General features: G+C 39.0%; 1 protein-coding gene and 1 non-coding gene across 8 annotated transcripts in view; one reads left to right on the forward strand and one right to left on the reverse strand.

Moving 5' to 3' along the window:
* Nucleotides 1-61: 61 nt before the first annotated feature.
* ARNT (aryl hydrocarbon receptor nuclear translocator) overlaps nucleotides 62-16685 on the reverse strand; it is a 73813-nt gene continuing 57189 nt past the window's right edge. For 4 of the 7 annotated variants that reach the window (XM_064588486.1, XM_064588484.1, XM_064588488.1 and 1 more), the window contains 11 exons: nucleotides 16477-16617; nucleotides 13996-14070; nucleotides 9087-9238; nucleotides 6821-6931; nucleotides 6610-6682; nucleotides 6330-6441; nucleotides 6051-6153; nucleotides 5517-5664; nucleotides 4540-4702; nucleotides 3774-3940; nucleotides 62-2825 (listed from right to left, as the gene is read on the reverse strand). In XM_064588486.1, the coding sequence (XP_064444556.1) occupies nucleotides 2736-2825; nucleotides 3774-3940; nucleotides 4540-4702; nucleotides 5517-5664; nucleotides 6051-6153; nucleotides 6330-6441; nucleotides 6610-6682; nucleotides 6821-6931; nucleotides 9087-9238; nucleotides 13996-14070; nucleotides 16477-16617 (1335 nt within the window). In that variant the 3' untranslated portion in view covers nucleotides 62-2735. The remainder of the gene's footprint in view (nucleotides 2826-3773; nucleotides 3941-4539; nucleotides 4703-5516; nucleotides 5665-6050; nucleotides 6154-6329; nucleotides 6442-6609; nucleotides 6683-6820; nucleotides 6932-9086; nucleotides 9239-13995; nucleotides 14071-16476; nucleotides 16618-16685) is intronic. The other 3 variants (XM_064588489.1, XM_064588485.1, XR_010410743.1) reach the window with 2 other exon arrangements.
* Nucleotides 11560-11750, forward strand: LOC123860751 (U2 spliceosomal RNA). Its single transcript, XR_006794862.1, has one exon. It is a non-coding gene; the product is annotated as a U2 spliceosomal RNA (small nuclear RNA).

The raw sequence follows: 16685 nt of genomic DNA on the forward strand, positions 1-16685 counted from the left end.
AGGATAGGCCCAGAAAATCCAGATGAAACTGGTTCTAACAAACAAAAAAACCAAACAGTACTCCGCGTTATTAATGACTTTACTTGAATCAATGCCATAAGCACTGACAAACTCACATGTGACTTCTTTGTTGCTAAAATTCTCAGATGGTGGGATGCCTGATGAACATTATCTGTTTCAATTATTAAAATCCCTGATCCAAGACCTGTCATGTGAGCTTCTCCAAATGATTCCAACATCCAGGCATGTGACAGATCATAAGAGTCTAGTTCAGTCCCTAAACCACATCCCTAAACTCCCATTTTCTTCCATAAATAGAGATGGGGGAAGAGGAAAAGATAGTCCTTGGAACATAAAAGATAATACATAGGACAGATTCAGTTCTAGCTGGATTGCATACATAGACCCTCAAGAACACAGGTTTATGCCTGTAAGTTTTAAGATTTGCTAATGAACCATATGGTCCTAGAGGGAAACCAAGTCCAGACCTGAATAGTTTAAATTTCCCCATCCCTAATTCCTTTTAATGCAGGAGAGCAAGACATACTAGGGGGAAGGGGTCCGATGTGCCATACTGGTCTCAAGTCCCATCCCCAACTCCCATCTCATGGTCAGATGTCCTGCTGATTTTACTCAGAATGAGTCAGGATCAGGAGGACAATCAAAGAGTGCTGAGTGTTCAGAGCCCTATGATTTCTGAATCCTGAAATTATAGACACACTGTGCTTTATGTCTGCATATTTGGAGTTCAAGCTATGGATTCAACTAATTGTGGGTATTTGTTGTTTATGAGCTGGAAAGGAATAATAAAGCCGCAATCAAGATCACACAACACAAGAAAGTTTACAAAAGGAAAATATTTTAAAATCTTTGCTACATGTCATTATTTTTGCCACTGTAAAGCTCAGCACAGATGCCAGCAGTACAGAAATGGCCAACAAGAAAAAAAAACAAAACAATCAAAAATAAAACCCTGAAGGAAAAGCAGAAACAAAACCCCCAGAGCATCTTCGCCCTCCCCTCTCCTTCCCCAAAAGCCCTATAATAACTGTACAATATTATAGTCCTGATCACATTTAAAAACAGTCAATTATTAAAAAACAAGGATTCCATTGGAAACTCAACTTTTTGGTTTCTTAAATTGTGATATAAATATATATGTATACGGTATGTGTGCACATAGAATAAAAAAATAAACTGTCTCCTTTTCAACTCCACTACCTGGCACCAGACTGGAGACAAAAGGGAGAGAAACCCAGTAAAGATGCTCTCTCAGCCTCTCTAAGGCCATCTGTGCTCCTCAGTCTCCTATGGCTATGTTTAATATGTCTTCTCCTTATTTAATCTTGCACTTAAGATACTGGCCTGAGCCAATCAAAAAAAAAAAAAAAAAAAAAGGCTGATACATATGACTGTTACCTGAGGAAGGTAAAGAGTGAGAGTAGTAACCGGTATCTGCATTTTATATGGCTATAGTTAACTCAGTGACCCTGTCAGAATGGGAGTCCAGGCCCCATCTATCACATGGATTTATACTCTTGCATCAGAAAGCAAAATCCAATCTTAAGATTGGAGAGAGTAAAAGGAAGAACTATAGGTCCAGAAAAGACCTAAGTCTCAGTTTCTAGCCAGACTGAATTGAGAATGGTATGAAAGAGGCTACCTTGCAAGAAGGCTTGGTATTTGGTTTGAACTCCAGCAGTGAAGATTTCACTGGGACTGCTAATCCAAGAAGTTGAGTTTCCATGCAGAAATAACCTCTACAGAACACACATCATATGTGATTCTGACACAAAAATGCAGCAAGTATGGCCAAGTATGGGGTTTTTGAAAGGGGTTTATCTTCCCACCCTAAACACCTGTAATGTTTGCAGATCTTCCATATAAGGTGAGAGCACCAAAAGCAGGAATGACCCAGCTTTACCACTAAATATGTTCGATGAGAGACCAACCGTATCAACAGAAGACTTTATATATTTGCTTACAGTTGCATACTGGCTGGGCATTGATGTAAGTGCAGCAAAGACATTTATTTAAATACTCTTTGGCTGCAATACTAAGTGGAAAATACCTAGAAGATTTAACTCCTTAGGACTCTTTTAAGAATACACAGAAAAACAAAGATAAAATCTGGGACAAATTTTGCATAACTCCCTAATAGGGAGGAAAAAAACACAGAAACACACGTGTGCACATATATGGGCGCGCACACACACACTCTTTCTCCCTCTTCCTCTCTCACTTCCTCACTCACCAGGCAGCAGAAAGAGCCTACACTCACTTCCTGAAGCCCTATATATACCTACCATGTTTCATGGTCCTCAAATATGAAGACATTTCTCCTTTCCCCCACCTTATTCAGAATTTCTTTCCAAAAACAAGCCACAGTATCCAAGGCAAAGAGTGGATGTCAGGTTCTCTAACCTGCCTCTTGACCCTAGCACAATCATTTCTGCACAAATCTCTGGTCAGGAGACATAAGGAAAGGCATTCTTAACTTCACCCAGCCTCAGTTTTCAAAGGATCCCCAAAGCCTTCAGGATTCGCTTCATTTCTTCTATAAATGTTATCTCAGAGGCAGAAGGGCAAGGAAAGGCCCAAAGGGGAAGGGGGTACACATTAGGGGTGAGGGAAGGGAAGGGAGAGGGACTTTTATTCTCTTTACAGAAAAGATTTGCTTTTTAAAAACAAACAGTGATTCTTCTCCCCCACCCCTTATCCTCACCCCAACTGTTCTATTCTGAAAAGGAGGGAAACATAGTTAGGTCAGGGAATTCTTCGTTGTTGTAGCTGTTGCTCTGGTCTCCCAGCATGGACAGCATCTCCTGATAAGAGAAACAGAGCAAGTCTGGTCACACACCTTAATCCCTCACATTTATCGAGCTTCTTCCCAACATCACCCCTGGCCCCACAGAGTTTCTGTGGGGCTGAGCTCCCTGAGCCTTCCCTACTCCCAGGAATTCTCGGATTCCTTTACATAACAATTTTGGTTTCTAGTCCCTTCTCTGGCTTCCTCCTACAGTTCCACATTTTTCTTCTTTTCTAGTCTTCCATATTTTCTTTTTTTTTTTTTTTTTTTTTTTAAAGATTTTATTTATTTATTTGAGACAGAGAGAATGAGAGGGAGGAGGGTCAGAGGGAGAAGCAGACTCCCTGCCGAGCAGGGAGCCCTATGCGGGACTCGATCCCGGGACTCCAGGATCATGACCTGAGCCGAAGGCAGTCGCTTAACCAACTGAGCCACCCAGGCGCCCCTAGTCTTCCATATTTTCAAAAGGAGAAAAATCTGCTCGCCACATTTCATATAACCCCCTATGAACACATATGCAGTACCTTTTACCCTATTTGTTTTCCACCAAAACCTGTTTTGCCTTCTTTCAACCTGTTTTAAATGAGCTCTTCTTTTGTCCTAAGATTACTCCATGTGCTCTTGTAGTCCTGTCAGGACTTAGGTAAATGGGCCTTTATAGCTACAATCAGTATGTTTATACCCAAGCTACTGTGCAGTGGGAATGTGGCTCTCCTTGAATGGGCTAGAATGACTTCCTTTAACATCTTCACATGGTGCTTCACATCACTACAATGGTCTGGTTAAAGGCTGTGCATCACACATAAGTTCCAGTTAACGACATCTATCCCTACATGTCCCCACTGTGGCTTCTCCCACAAACTCCCAAACACCTCAGTCCATATGCATACTTCCTTCTCTGTCTCTGCTCCCTGACCCTCTCTCCTCCAGTTTCTGATTTTCTGAAGTCTTTTCACCCTCTCACCTGGAAGACCTCAGGCTGGCCAGGTTGCTGTGCTGATGGCTGTTGAACATGCTGCTCATTAGAACTCGACCGATGATGAGACTGCTGGCCCTGCCACTGTGGCCAGACACCTACACCCTCTGCTGTCCGTGTCTGGAATTGTCCTGTAGTCTGTCCAGTCTCAGGAGCTAGAAATACAGCAAGGACAAACAACCAACCTTAAGCCACTAATTCCACTGGTGAGGAGAAACTAGCACTTAAATACTTTCTGCTCTTCTGTTAATCAATGCCTCTTCTTTTTCAAAACCTAGCCCCAAATTAATTCTTCTCTGGGTAGCCTTTCCAAAGAGTTCTTTGATCATGTAGATTAAATTTGCTTATTATTTAATATATAATACCTTATGTAGTTGTTTTTTTTTTTTAAGATTTTATTTTTTATTTATTTGACAGAGAGAGACACAGCGAGAGAGGGAACACAAGCATGGGGAGAGGGTCAGAGGGAGAAGCAGGCCTCCCGCGGAGCAGGGAGCCCGACGCAGGGCTTGATCCCAGGACCCCGGGACCATGACCTGAGCCAAAGGCAGACACTCAACCGACTGAGCCACCCAGGCGCCCCACCTTATTTGGTTTTTTATATGTTCTAAAGTCTTCCTCATGTGGGTACATTTTAAATTCCAAATGGACTGTCACTGCACCCAGGACACAAGCAAACTGTTTTAACTACCAAATCCTTTCTCTTTAGTGGTGTCATTTTCCTGTTTACCCTCCTTTCTCATCTGAAACTTACCAAAGTTGGATCCACGATTGGTGAGATTAGGGTAGGCAGCAGCACCAGGTGATGCAGTAGAAGCACCAGGAAGGGACATGGGGCTGAAGGAGGACGGAGTCTGAAAGTTGCCCACACCAAACTGGGAAGAACGAGTCTTGGCTGTAGCCTGAGTAGCCACCTGCTGAAAGAGAGAGGGATAGAGAACAAATGGAACATTAACATTATTGCACATGCCATTCCTATGAGTCAACCCTCTGTCAATCACTGGATTCTTCTGAGCCAAGCTCATCACTTATTTCTTACTCTGTCTTTCTTCTAATTAATATCAATCTCCTTTGACACTAGTTTTAGGCAGGTATGACAAAGTGCAAAGAGTGAAGAACTATGGGATTAATAAACTATACATTGAGAGTTGTGAGAATTTTTCCAGTTTTTATTTTCCTATAGATTTCTTATGCAATTGAGATCATACTGCATATAACAATTTTGGAGTATGCTTTTTGGTTTGGGCTTTTTTACTGAAGATATTACTGTGCAATATAAGCATATATTAATATATGAAAAAATATTAGCTTTAAGCTTATCATATATATAATACTTATTATATATATAAGACTTTTAAACACTTTTTTAAATAAATAGACATCACTGTGTGTAAATTATAGTTAATTTTCTCCTTTATTCCTATGCTTTCTAGTACAAAATGGAAACTCAGAATTGACTCCAAAACAAATCTGTAAATCAAACCTGTTTAACATGTTCTGTGTGAGCAATTCTGAATAAAAGTATATGAAAACCACGGATTCTGAGATCTGGGGATTATCTATGTTTTTAATTATCTAGCTACTGCCAACAAAGAGAAAAACTGGAAGGTAGGGGGTAGGGGTTGGGGAGAAGATATCTAAGATAGATGACAGTAATTTTACATATGGAAAAAAGCCCAACCAACCGAAGAAAAGCTAGTACACAGGGGACAGACAAAGGAGAAGCTTTACCTGGGCAGAGAAGCCTGGGCGGGTGCTAGGGGTCCAAGTTGGGGCTGCTCCCTGGGGGGGATTGGAGTGGCGGGAAATCTGGGCCAACATCTGCCCTGCAGAAGCTGATGGCTGGACAATGGTTACAGGAGGGGCCAGACCACTATTTCTAGGAGTGAACAAATAGTGCAGTAAAAGATTAAAAGGATGGGTTTACCATTTCAAAATCTAGGAATCATGGGACAATCTAGTGCTATTACTAGGTCCCCTTGACTTCCCTGGGGTTAAGGAAAACTTGATAACAGAATCTGGAAAAGATGAGAAAAACTGACAGTCACACACCAATCAGGACACACAGAGATGGAACCTATAACATAGCAACAGGACAGGTGCAAAGAAAGAGGAGGAAGAAAAGCAGCTTGCCTCATCTTAAGCCCTACAAGTTCTACTGCTTTGTCTGAAATAACCAGAGAAAGCTAGGGAAGAATAAAACTTGGATTCAGCAACTGAACGCCTCAGTTGCCCCGTAAAGCAGCACATACATAAGGGGCTCACCTGAAATTCTCTGCCGGCCGGGGGGTAGGAGGGAATGTGTTGCCCTGTGAGAATAGCTGTTGGGTGGCAGGGACAGTGCTGGAGGAGATGCCTTTACTCTGATCTGTGGACCAAAAGGAGTGGGCGGAGGGCCAGTCAAGGGGCTGTAGTCCATTAGTTCAGCAAGTTCCTATTTACTCATGAGGTATTATGATTAAGTGGAAAGATGTTGGGCAGCAGCAGGCACATCAGTAAGTGATCTGAATGAGAATTTAAAAGGAGAGTGAGGAAGAAACATACCCGCATTGATGTTGGAGTAGATTTCTGAAAATCTTGGATCTCTATCCTGGGCAAACAAACCATCTGTCTTCTCGAGGGGCTTGCTGTGTTCTGGCCCTGTGGTTGTCACAGGCTGAACAGAAACGTGTGGGATACAATGGTAAAAATAACCATGGAAGATTTAACATGACAATTCAATAACCCTAACATTCACATAAAGATACACATACATTCTAACTGGCACTGGAGGACATTTCTTAAGGAAATGATCAGTCTTCTTCAAAGAAGACGACACACTTACCTGGGAATGATTGTAGCCAGCCAGTCCATCTCTTGCTGATACCACATCCAGTTCTGTTTGCTGTTGCTGTTGCCTATATGTTAAAGGCCAGTGAGGAGAGAAAGATTTTTTTTTAACGTGGGGAAAGGGCTTAAAATAAACAAACAAATGGGATTACAGATGCCCACGCCCTGGGCCACTGATCATTTATGATTCTTCAACCATTTCTCACCTGGATGCCAACTGCCCTGAGCCCATCTCCAGGGGTAAATTAGCTGTGGGACCTAGCTGTGGTCTCTGGATTGTGTTGGACAGTGTAGACCTTGGTTCTTGGCTGGAGTTTCTGAGAAAATGGAGAGCAGAGGGGGAAAAAAGGATTTAACAATGTACATAAAACTATATAGATTCACTTGTAGGTGAGGCAGTAACTAATAAATTCCCTTTTGAAGTCTAATCCTTTAAGTAACGTATGACTTCAAATTCAGCAGATATTTCATACCATGGGCGACAAGGTACAAACAAAAACTATGTCCTGTGGCACAAGGGTTTATCCTGTTTGGGTTCTAACTCCTTTCAGGTATTCAATACCCAACTGGTATATATGTATGTATCCATATATTGTGCTTTTAAAAAGCGTAACTAAAAAAAACTGACAGTACATATACAAACATTAACAAAGACTCTTTTTGGGTAGTGAAAATTTTTTTCCTTCTCTTTATAGTTTTCCATACTTTCCAAATTTTCTGTAAAAAAATGTTTATTTAAAAAATATGTAAGAATTAAAATAAATTGTGGTGGGCAAAACAGTAAGTAAAAATGGGGAACACCATTATTTCCAAAAACAAGTTCTTAAAAGTACTTAAAATTTCAAAATTTAAACAAAATGGCAACACAAAACAGTGGTTATTCTGTAATATAAAGATGCAAAAACAAAAAGAAACCCCAGAAAACTACAGTGACTATGACCATTTACCTGAGTCCTAAGTAAATACAATTTCTAACTCAATCCACTCTGCTATACTAATTAGAAAAGAATTAAACTTTAAAAGCCCTAAAATAAGGAGGACACAGACTCAGTGTTGTCACCAAGTATTATTTATACTTGATAATCAATTCTAAGCAGATCTTCAAGAGCTAGGCTCAGGGCCAATTCTATATAGATAGATTAAATACAAAAGAAGTAACCTGTCAACTGACATCCACTGGGATGGGTATAATAAAAAAGATAGTAAGAATGTGGAGAAACTGGAACCCTCATTACATTGCTGATGGAAGTGTAAAAGGGTACTGAAGCTTTGGCAAACAGTGTGGCAGTTCCTCAAAAGATTAAACACAGAGTTACCATGTGACCCAGCAATTCCACGCCTAGGTATATACCCAAGAGAATAAAAACATATCCACATAAAAACTAGTATATAAATGTTCACAGCTGTGCTCTAAATAGTCAAAAAGTAGAAATAACCCAATGTCCATCAACTAACGAATGAATAAAATGTATCCCCGTACAAAGGAATATTATTTGGCAATAAAAAAAATTAACTATAGATAAATGCTACAACACAGATGACCCTTAAAACATTATACTAAACAAAAGAGGTCAGTAACAAGGAATCACGTATTGTTATGATTCCATTCATATGAAATGTATAGAATAAGCAAATTTATAGAGACAGAGAATAGATTAGTTGTCATATAGGGCTTGGGGAATGGGGAGGATGACTGTTAATGAGTACAGAATTCCTTTTAGGGGAAATGAGGATGTACTGAGATTAGGTTGTACAACTCTGTGACATACTAAAAAAATTGTACACTTTAAAAGGGTGTACTTCATAGTATGTGCAATCTATAGCAATAAAAACTGGTTTTCACCAAGTTGAGAAAGAAAAGCTCAAACAGAAAGGAATCAAGGAACAGAAACTAACAAGAGTGGTTGTAGCTATGCTCTAAAGTAAACTATGGTCCATGGGCCAAATCCAGTCCATTGCCTGTTCTTGTAAATAAAAGTGTGTTGGAACATAGCCATCTTTGTTCATTTCATTTGTCTAGGACTCTTTTCATGCTACAATAGCAGAGTTGGGTAATTCAATAGAGACCATATGCCCCACAAAGCTAAGATAATTACTATCTGGCCTTTTACAAAAACAGTTTGCAGACACCTGCTCTATGGGAAAATCCTACCAGAACACAGCAATAAACTGGTATATAAAACAATATCCTTTCTAGAAAGCATTGAAGCATAAAATTAAAATACACACCCCTCACATCTCAAAACTTACTCTCTAAAGTACTGTTTGTTAAAAATCTTATTCTACCTGGATGAACTAGTCTAAATCCTATAGTAAGTTGGAAGATGAGGAACTTCAAACTAATGGTGTTTAGTAGAAGATGAGGAACTTCAAACTAATGGTGTTTAGAAGAGGAGGAAACAGCTTGATAAGGTTAAGCAGACGTGGCCCACGAGAAATCCCAATATTGGAAAAGGCCTTTACAGTACATACTTCACATTGGTGTTGGTACAGATGATGTACTCAATTTCATCTGAGTAAGGGTTCTGGAAAGTAAAGGAGCTGGTTCTCATCCAGAGCCATTCTCGGTTCTTAGACCGGAACCGGAACATGACAGACAGCACCTGGCCTTTTAATTTCACCACCTGAAAAAGTTTTCATGCTATCAGTGAAATCCATAAAAAATTTTCTTTAGAATTTTTTTTTTTAATTTCCCATTTCTACAAAGGTAAGATTCATGTGTTACTGTCCTTGAAGTACCAGTCTCTTTCAACATTACTGATGAAACACACGGAGTGAAAGCTAAGTGCTAAATAATGAGGAGGTGTATTTATTTTTCTTCCCAGAGTCCCAAGCAGCTAACTGACCACTCTAGTCAAAGTTAAACAGAAGTAACAATTTTTTCCAGGAAAATAAAGACTGTTTCCCCACTTCTCTTGTAAAATCCCTTAAAGATATGCGGATCTAGCTTTATAAGTCTATCGTAGAAATTTGTAGTTTGATACTGAAATAGCTTACATGTTGCTCCTCAATCCTAGGTTTTCCCCCCAAACCCGAGAATTTGTTTTCGCAGCACCCTTGGAGATTTCTATAAATAAAACTAAGTTGGCTTTAGTCTTGTTTTGCTTTTTTTTTTTTTAAATAAAGTAATTTTAGGGGCGCCTAAGTGGCTCAGTTGTTAAGCGTCTGCCTTCGGCTCAGGTCATGATCCCAGGGTCCTGGGATCGAGCCCTGAATTGGGCTCCCTGCTCTGCGGGAAGCCTGCTTCTCCCTCTCCCACTCCCCCTGCTTGTGTTCCCTCTCTCACTGTATCTCTGTCAAATAAATAAATAAAATCTTAAAAAAAAAAAAAGAAGATTAAAAAAATAAAGTGATTTTAGATTATTTTAGTTCCTAGCTTTATGAAATAGAAAATCTTTTGACCCTCTCTCCCTAACAATAAAAAAATAAGATTAGAAGCTAACATTTATTTTGTAGTTACTATATGTCAAGCACTGGGCTATGTGCTTTTCTATATTTTTTAAAGAACATCAAATCTGGGGTGCCTGGATGGCTCAAATGGTTAAGCATCTGCCTTCAGCTCAGGTCATGATCCCAGGGTCCTGGGATCGAGCCCTGCATCAGGCTCCCCGCTTGGCGAGGAGCCTGCTTCTCCCTCTCCCTCTACTGTTCCTCCTGCTTGTGCTCTCTCGCTCTGTCAAATAAATAAATAAAATCTTAACAACAAAAAAAACACATTAACATTTATTTAACATGATAAAAAAGAAATGATATGAACATTTGCATTTAAACAACACTAAACAGCCTTTAATTCTTACATGTGCTCACTGTGTAATATATACAGAATGAATGTTATTAAATTTGTACATAACTAAGTACTGGATTTGAAACCTGCTTACTAAGGTGTGTGTATATATATATATATATATATGCGCCCAGTGCTTCAAAATACCTACACTTTATGTATTTTTTTTTTTAAGAAAAAGTAGTAACATTTGTGTTTAAGTGTGGAAATAACTGTGTGGAAATAACTGCTGACATTAAAGCTGACTGAGAAATAATTACAGCAGAAAATGGGACATACTTCACTTAGTAATAATAAAATGGCACATTTTATATATATATACACACACATTTATAAACACACACACACACACCTTTCACAAGTCAAGTGTGAAACACAGCACTGTAGTAACCAAAATGGAGGAGAAAAAAAGGAAAACAAGCTTTGCTGGAAATAACTAAATTTATTACTGAAAAAGAAATATAAATCCAACTAGACTTAAGAAATATCAAAATCAGGAAATCAGCAGCTAAGTAAGCAGCTGGAGACCGCACATTAAAAAGCACCTTTACCTAAGTACCCTAGAACCACAGCAGCAACTAATGTCAGAATAATAACCTTGAGATTATGTAGAGTATACAGGAGTCATTAAAGCTGCTTGGAATAAACATTTTCCAGAAGTGATAAAATGATACTCTGTGGCCAAAAGTTGTCAGAATTAGGAATTTCAAGAATTAAAAATACACTGTACAATATCTCCTCCCACTGCTGAAGTTTCATGTTCTTAGTTCTGAAAGGATTCAACAAAAGTCAGAATAGTTTTTCTGAATGGTTTTCCTGAGCCTAACATATACAAAATGTGATTCTTCTGTGAGCTGCAGCTGAGTGCTGAGTGCATGGAACTGGTAATGCTGAGGACTCAGGAGACAGAGAGACATTTTACTGTCATCATCTGATTTTCTCTAGAAATTAGGCTTTGTGCTTTAAATGCATTATCTTAATCTTCCCAATAACCCTGTGAATTTAAGTACTGTTATTATACCTATTGTGTAAGAACACTACTGAAGCTCAAAGAGGGAAATCAGTCTAATATAAAGAACTGCTTCCTAAAGCCAAACCTCTACTGAAATTAAATTCACCAGGTATTTTCAGAATCTGGTGCCTGAAAATAACAGAGAGTTAGTTTATTCTCGGCCTTTTGGCTAAGATCAAGTGTAGTATCTGTTCATATCAGTTTAATATCTGATATGTCCTCTATCCAAGGACAATATATTAAATGGATTTTTGGAGCAGGGAAATGGAATGGGAGATTGTTCTGTCCACTCCATGCATCAACCTGGTATTACATTATCTCCAGGAACGGTGCACTCCCTCAGGGGGAATACTTAGGTGCCTAAAGTCAGCTTGAGTTACAGGGGCAAAGTATCATGTGGGATTGTGTGTGCTAGAATGTTTCTGCCTCTGAGAGCAGGCGGCTTGTGTCAGCCTCCTAAAGGGGTAAGTATATATATATGTACCATGGTCTTCTTACACTGTACAAGGAGCATGAGTGGAAGTATGATTATGCCAATGGTGGAAATGGTTTTTGTTCATATTTGATTTCTTTTCATTTCTGTCTTCAGTGATTTCCTCTCCAAGGTTTGCTTTCTTGTACTTAAGCTGACTAATTTTTGAGTTTCTTAGGAAGATTTAAAAAAAAAAAAAGAGCTTACAATTAAGTTAACTCTTGCTTTTTGGCTTCCTGAGCAGTGCCATGGAGGATGGTAAGAACATGCACCTAACAAAAGGCACCAAAAAGGAAACCAAGAAGAAAGTGGTTGATCCATTTTCTAAGAAAAACAGGTACGATGTGAAGGCGCCAGCTATGTTCAATATAAGAAATTTTGGGGGGCGCCTGGGTGGCTCAGTTGGTTAAGCGACTGCCTTCAGCTCAGGTCATGATCCTGGAGTCCCAGGATCGAGTCCCACATAGGGCTCCCTGCTCGGCAGGGAGTCTGCTTCTCCCTCTGACCCTCCCCCCTCTCATGCTCTCTCTCTCTCATGCTCTCTCTCAAATAAATAAATAAAATCTTTAAAAAAAAATTTTTTTTTTTTTGGAAGAACACTAGTCATGAGAACTCAATGAACCAAAATCACATCTGATGGCCTCAGGATCGTGTTTTTGAAGTGCGCCGTACTGATCTGCAGAGTGATGAAGTCGCACTTAGAAAATTCAAGCTAGGGGCGCCTGGGTGGCTTAGTCGGTTAAGCGTCTGCCTTTGGCTCGGGTTATGATCTCAGTGTCCTGGGATCGAGCCCCGTGTCGGGCTCCCTGCTCAGCTGGAAGCCTGCTTTTCCCTCTCCTACTCCCCCTTGTGTTCCCTCTCTCCCTGTATCTCTTTCTGTCAGATAAATAAAATCTTAAAAAAAAAAAAAAAAAAAAGAAAATTCAAGCTAATTACTGAGGATGTTCAGGGCAAAAATGCCTAATTTCCATGGCATGGATCTTAGCCATGACAAAATTTGCTCCATGGTCAAAAAATGGCAAACCACAATTGAAGCTCATGGTTTGTTTGTTTTTTTTTGAATCTCATGTTGATGTTAAGACTACCAATGGTTATTTGCTTTGTCTATTTTGTGTTGGTTTTAACAGAATTTTTTTAAAAGATTTATTTATTTATTTGAGAGACCAAGAGACTGCGTGCGTTGTGTGTGTGCACAGATGGGGGGGGGGGGCAGAGGGAGAGAGAGAATCTCAAGCTGACTCCCGGCTGAGCGAGGAGCCCAACTCGGGCCTCGATCTCACAACCCTGAGATCATGACCTGAGCTGAAATCAATCGGACGCTTAATCGAATGAGCTACCCAGACGCCCCTATTTTGTGTTGGTTTTACTAAAAAATGCAACGATCAGATTCAGAAGACCTATGCTCAGTACCAACAGGTCTGCCAAATTTGGAAAATGATAATGGAAATCATGACCTGAGAGGTGCAGACAAATGACTTGAAAGAAGTGGTCAATAAGTTGATTCCAGACAGCATCAGAAAAGACATAGAAAAAGCTTGCCAATCTGTCCATTCCATGATGTCTTTGTAACAAAAATAAAAATTCTGAAGAAGCCCAAGTTTGAACTGGAAAAGCGCATGGAGCTTCACAGTGAAAGTATTAGTTCTGGAAAAGCCACTGGGGATAAGACTGGTACTAAAGTTGAATGAGCTGATGAATATGAGCTATCAGTCCAAGAATCTGTTTAAAATTCAGACATTTAATGGTGACAAATAAAAAATCTTATTTGTGAAGAGTTAACTCTTACTGATCTATAAAAGAACCGTGAAATGAATACTTCTATCACCACCCACAGTTCAGTGAGGCCTAGAATATTTTAAGTAAAGAGTCTCTTGGATACAGCTAGCTGGATACAGGACAGTGAGTAGCCAAAGCCAAAATACCTTGGACGTTATCCATAGTTTCAAAACACTGATCCTTTTCTGTTCCTTAAAAATACAGGTTTTGTACTAAAGAACATAAGAGTATGATGCCTGTCACAGTACTTAATCAGTGGTCAATAAATGTTTGAGGAATTAATATGACAATATTAGATAAAAATATTATTCAGATCCAAACCAGGGGAAAAAGTTACCTGTTGGAAGCTATCTCTTAGAAGCTGCTGGTCTTCAGGATGACAGAATTCTACAATATTCTTTCCTAAGAGTTCCTAAAAGTGAAAAAAGAAGAGTAAGATGGACACTTCTATGATCATCTAACTCTCCTGGCCTATCAGCAAATGACTTGGATTTTATTTCTCCTGTCTTTAGCTGAAGGCTATAGTAAGTGCGGAGGGGGAAAAAAAAAAAAACAAAAGAATATGGAACCTGCTAAGCAAATGGCCTCTAAAACATTTTTGTCTTTCAGAACATTATATATTTATTTTAGCTGCATTTTTTTTTTTAAGCTTTTGTTTATTTATTTCGACAGAGAGAGACACAGCAAGAGAGGGAATACAAGCAGAGGGAGTGGGAGAGGGAGAAGCAGGCTTCCCATGGAGCAGGGAGCCCAATGCGGGGCTTGATCCCAGGACTCTGGGACCATGACCTGAGCCGAAGGCAGACGCTTAACGACTGAGCCACCCAGGCGCCCCTTTTAGCTGCATTTTTATAGATTTGAGGTCTAATGTACACATATAATTCACTCACTCTAAATCTACAATTTGATGGCCTCTTACATATTTATACAGTTGTGCAACCACCATTATTACCACAAATCCAGTTTCACAACATGTCCACTGCTCCCAAAGTTCCCTTTTGCCTGTTTGTAGCCAATACGTGCTCCCAACCTCCTAGCCAACCAGTGACGTGCTCTCTGCTTTAGTGCTGTCTTTCTAGAAATGTCACACAAATGGAATCATATAATATGTGGTCTACTGGGTCTGACTTCTTACATGTAACTTAAGATTTTTGGAGCTCATCTGTGTTGTTGCACATATCAGTAGTATATTCCTTTTTATTACTCAGCAGTATTCTAACATGGATATTTCACAGCTGTGTATCCATTCACTAGTCAATGGACATTGCCAGTTTTTCCACTTTGGGGTTACTGTGAATAATACAACTATAAACACTGATATATAAATCTTTATGTTAACATAGGTTTCATTTCTCTTGAGTAAATGCTTAGGAGTGGAACTGCTAGGTTGTAGGGTTAAGTATACATTTAACTTCTTAGAAAACTATTTTTCCATTTTTCCAAAATGTTTTTTCCGAAGTGCCTATACCATCTTATAGGTCTGCAAAACAATGTGTAACAGTTGCAATTTCTCCCCATTATTGTAACACTTTTTGATTATAGTGGACATATAGTGGTATCTCACTGTGCACATTCTAGTGCGCATATAATGGTATCTCATTGTGGTTTTAATTTGCACTTTCTACTGACTAATGATGATGAGCATCTTTTTATATGCCATTCGTGTTTCTTCTTTCATGAAATGTCTATTCAGATCTTGTGCCCCCCGCCCTTTTTTTTTTACTTTGTGTTTATCTTAATCAGTTACAAGAGTTCTTTTGTATATTCTGGATAAAATCCTTTTTCAAATATATGATTTGCAATATTTTATCCCAGTTTGTGGATGGTCTTTTCACTTTAATGATGTCCTGTTAAGAGGGTAATTTTAATTCTGATGAAATCCAACTTATGAGTTTTTTTTCTTTTGTGAGCCATGCTTCTGGTGTCACAGAAAAAATCTTTGTCTAACTCAAGATCACAAAGATAATCTCCTATGTTCTTCTAGAAGTTCTGTAACTTTAGCTCTTGTGCATTTATGTTTTTGAGTTGATCTCTGGTCTATGGTATGGGGGAAGAGTCTACGTCCTTTTGTGTGGGGGGTATATCCAACTTTTCCATCACCATTTGTTGGAAAGAATCTTTTCCCCACTGAACTGTCTTGACATATTTGTTGAAAATCAGTTGACCATAAATGTGAAAAGAGACTCTATTCTGATCTATTGATCTATATATCTATCCTTATACTGATATCACACTACCTTGATGACAACAGCTTTATAACAGGTGTTGAATCAGGTAGTGTAAATCCTCCAACTTTGTTCTTTTTCAAGACCTCTTTTTTGCCAACTTCTTCACAGAGCCATAGCCAGAAGTCTCTCCTGGCTACAGTTTTGAAGGTTTGTATAATGATTTATTTCTCAACTCTGGTATAGCTACCTGCTCTGCTGAATGAGAAATCTCAATAAAATCATAATAACCAGTGCCAAACTTGCATATTTTGTAGGTTACTAAGTATCTAACCTAAGTGATTACAAAAATTATCTAATGATAGTCATACCATTATAACTAATTAAAATGAACAATTTTGCATTATCTGTATTAATATCAATAACAAAAAATAAATACATATTTATGCCCGCTGCTCCCACGTAATAGCAGCCATATTTTTCTAGATTGGATAAATAACATTGGTAGCAACCTGAGAATAAATTTAACTACAGAGAGAATAGGATCATCTCTTTTTCTGATCTGGGCCTGAAATGTTTTGGCTATTCTGGAATACATGATTGAATAATCTGAACAAACCAAGGGAAAACAGGCTTAAGCTCCAGCTCTTCACCTGTGGTTGGTAGCCAACAGTAGCCACACAGCGGTGATCCACAAAAGTGAAGATTCCCTCAATGTTGTGCCGAGAGATGAACTCTGTTGGTTGACAAACATTACTCATGTCTGTACAGTTGGGAGAACTAGTTACCTGAAAGTAAAGAGAAAAACAAGATAAAACGACACCATTCTTTATAGAGGCATTTCCCATCTCCTTATGGTCCT

This window comes from Mirounga angustirostris, unplaced genomic scaffold, assembly GCF_029215605.1.
Source record: "Mirounga angustirostris isolate CCGP_5_RB_7025 unplaced genomic scaffold, mMirAng1.0.hap1 SCAF_4, whole genome shotgun sequence".
NCBI lineage: Eukaryota > Metazoa > Chordata > Mammalia > Carnivora > Phocidae > Mirounga > Mirounga angustirostris.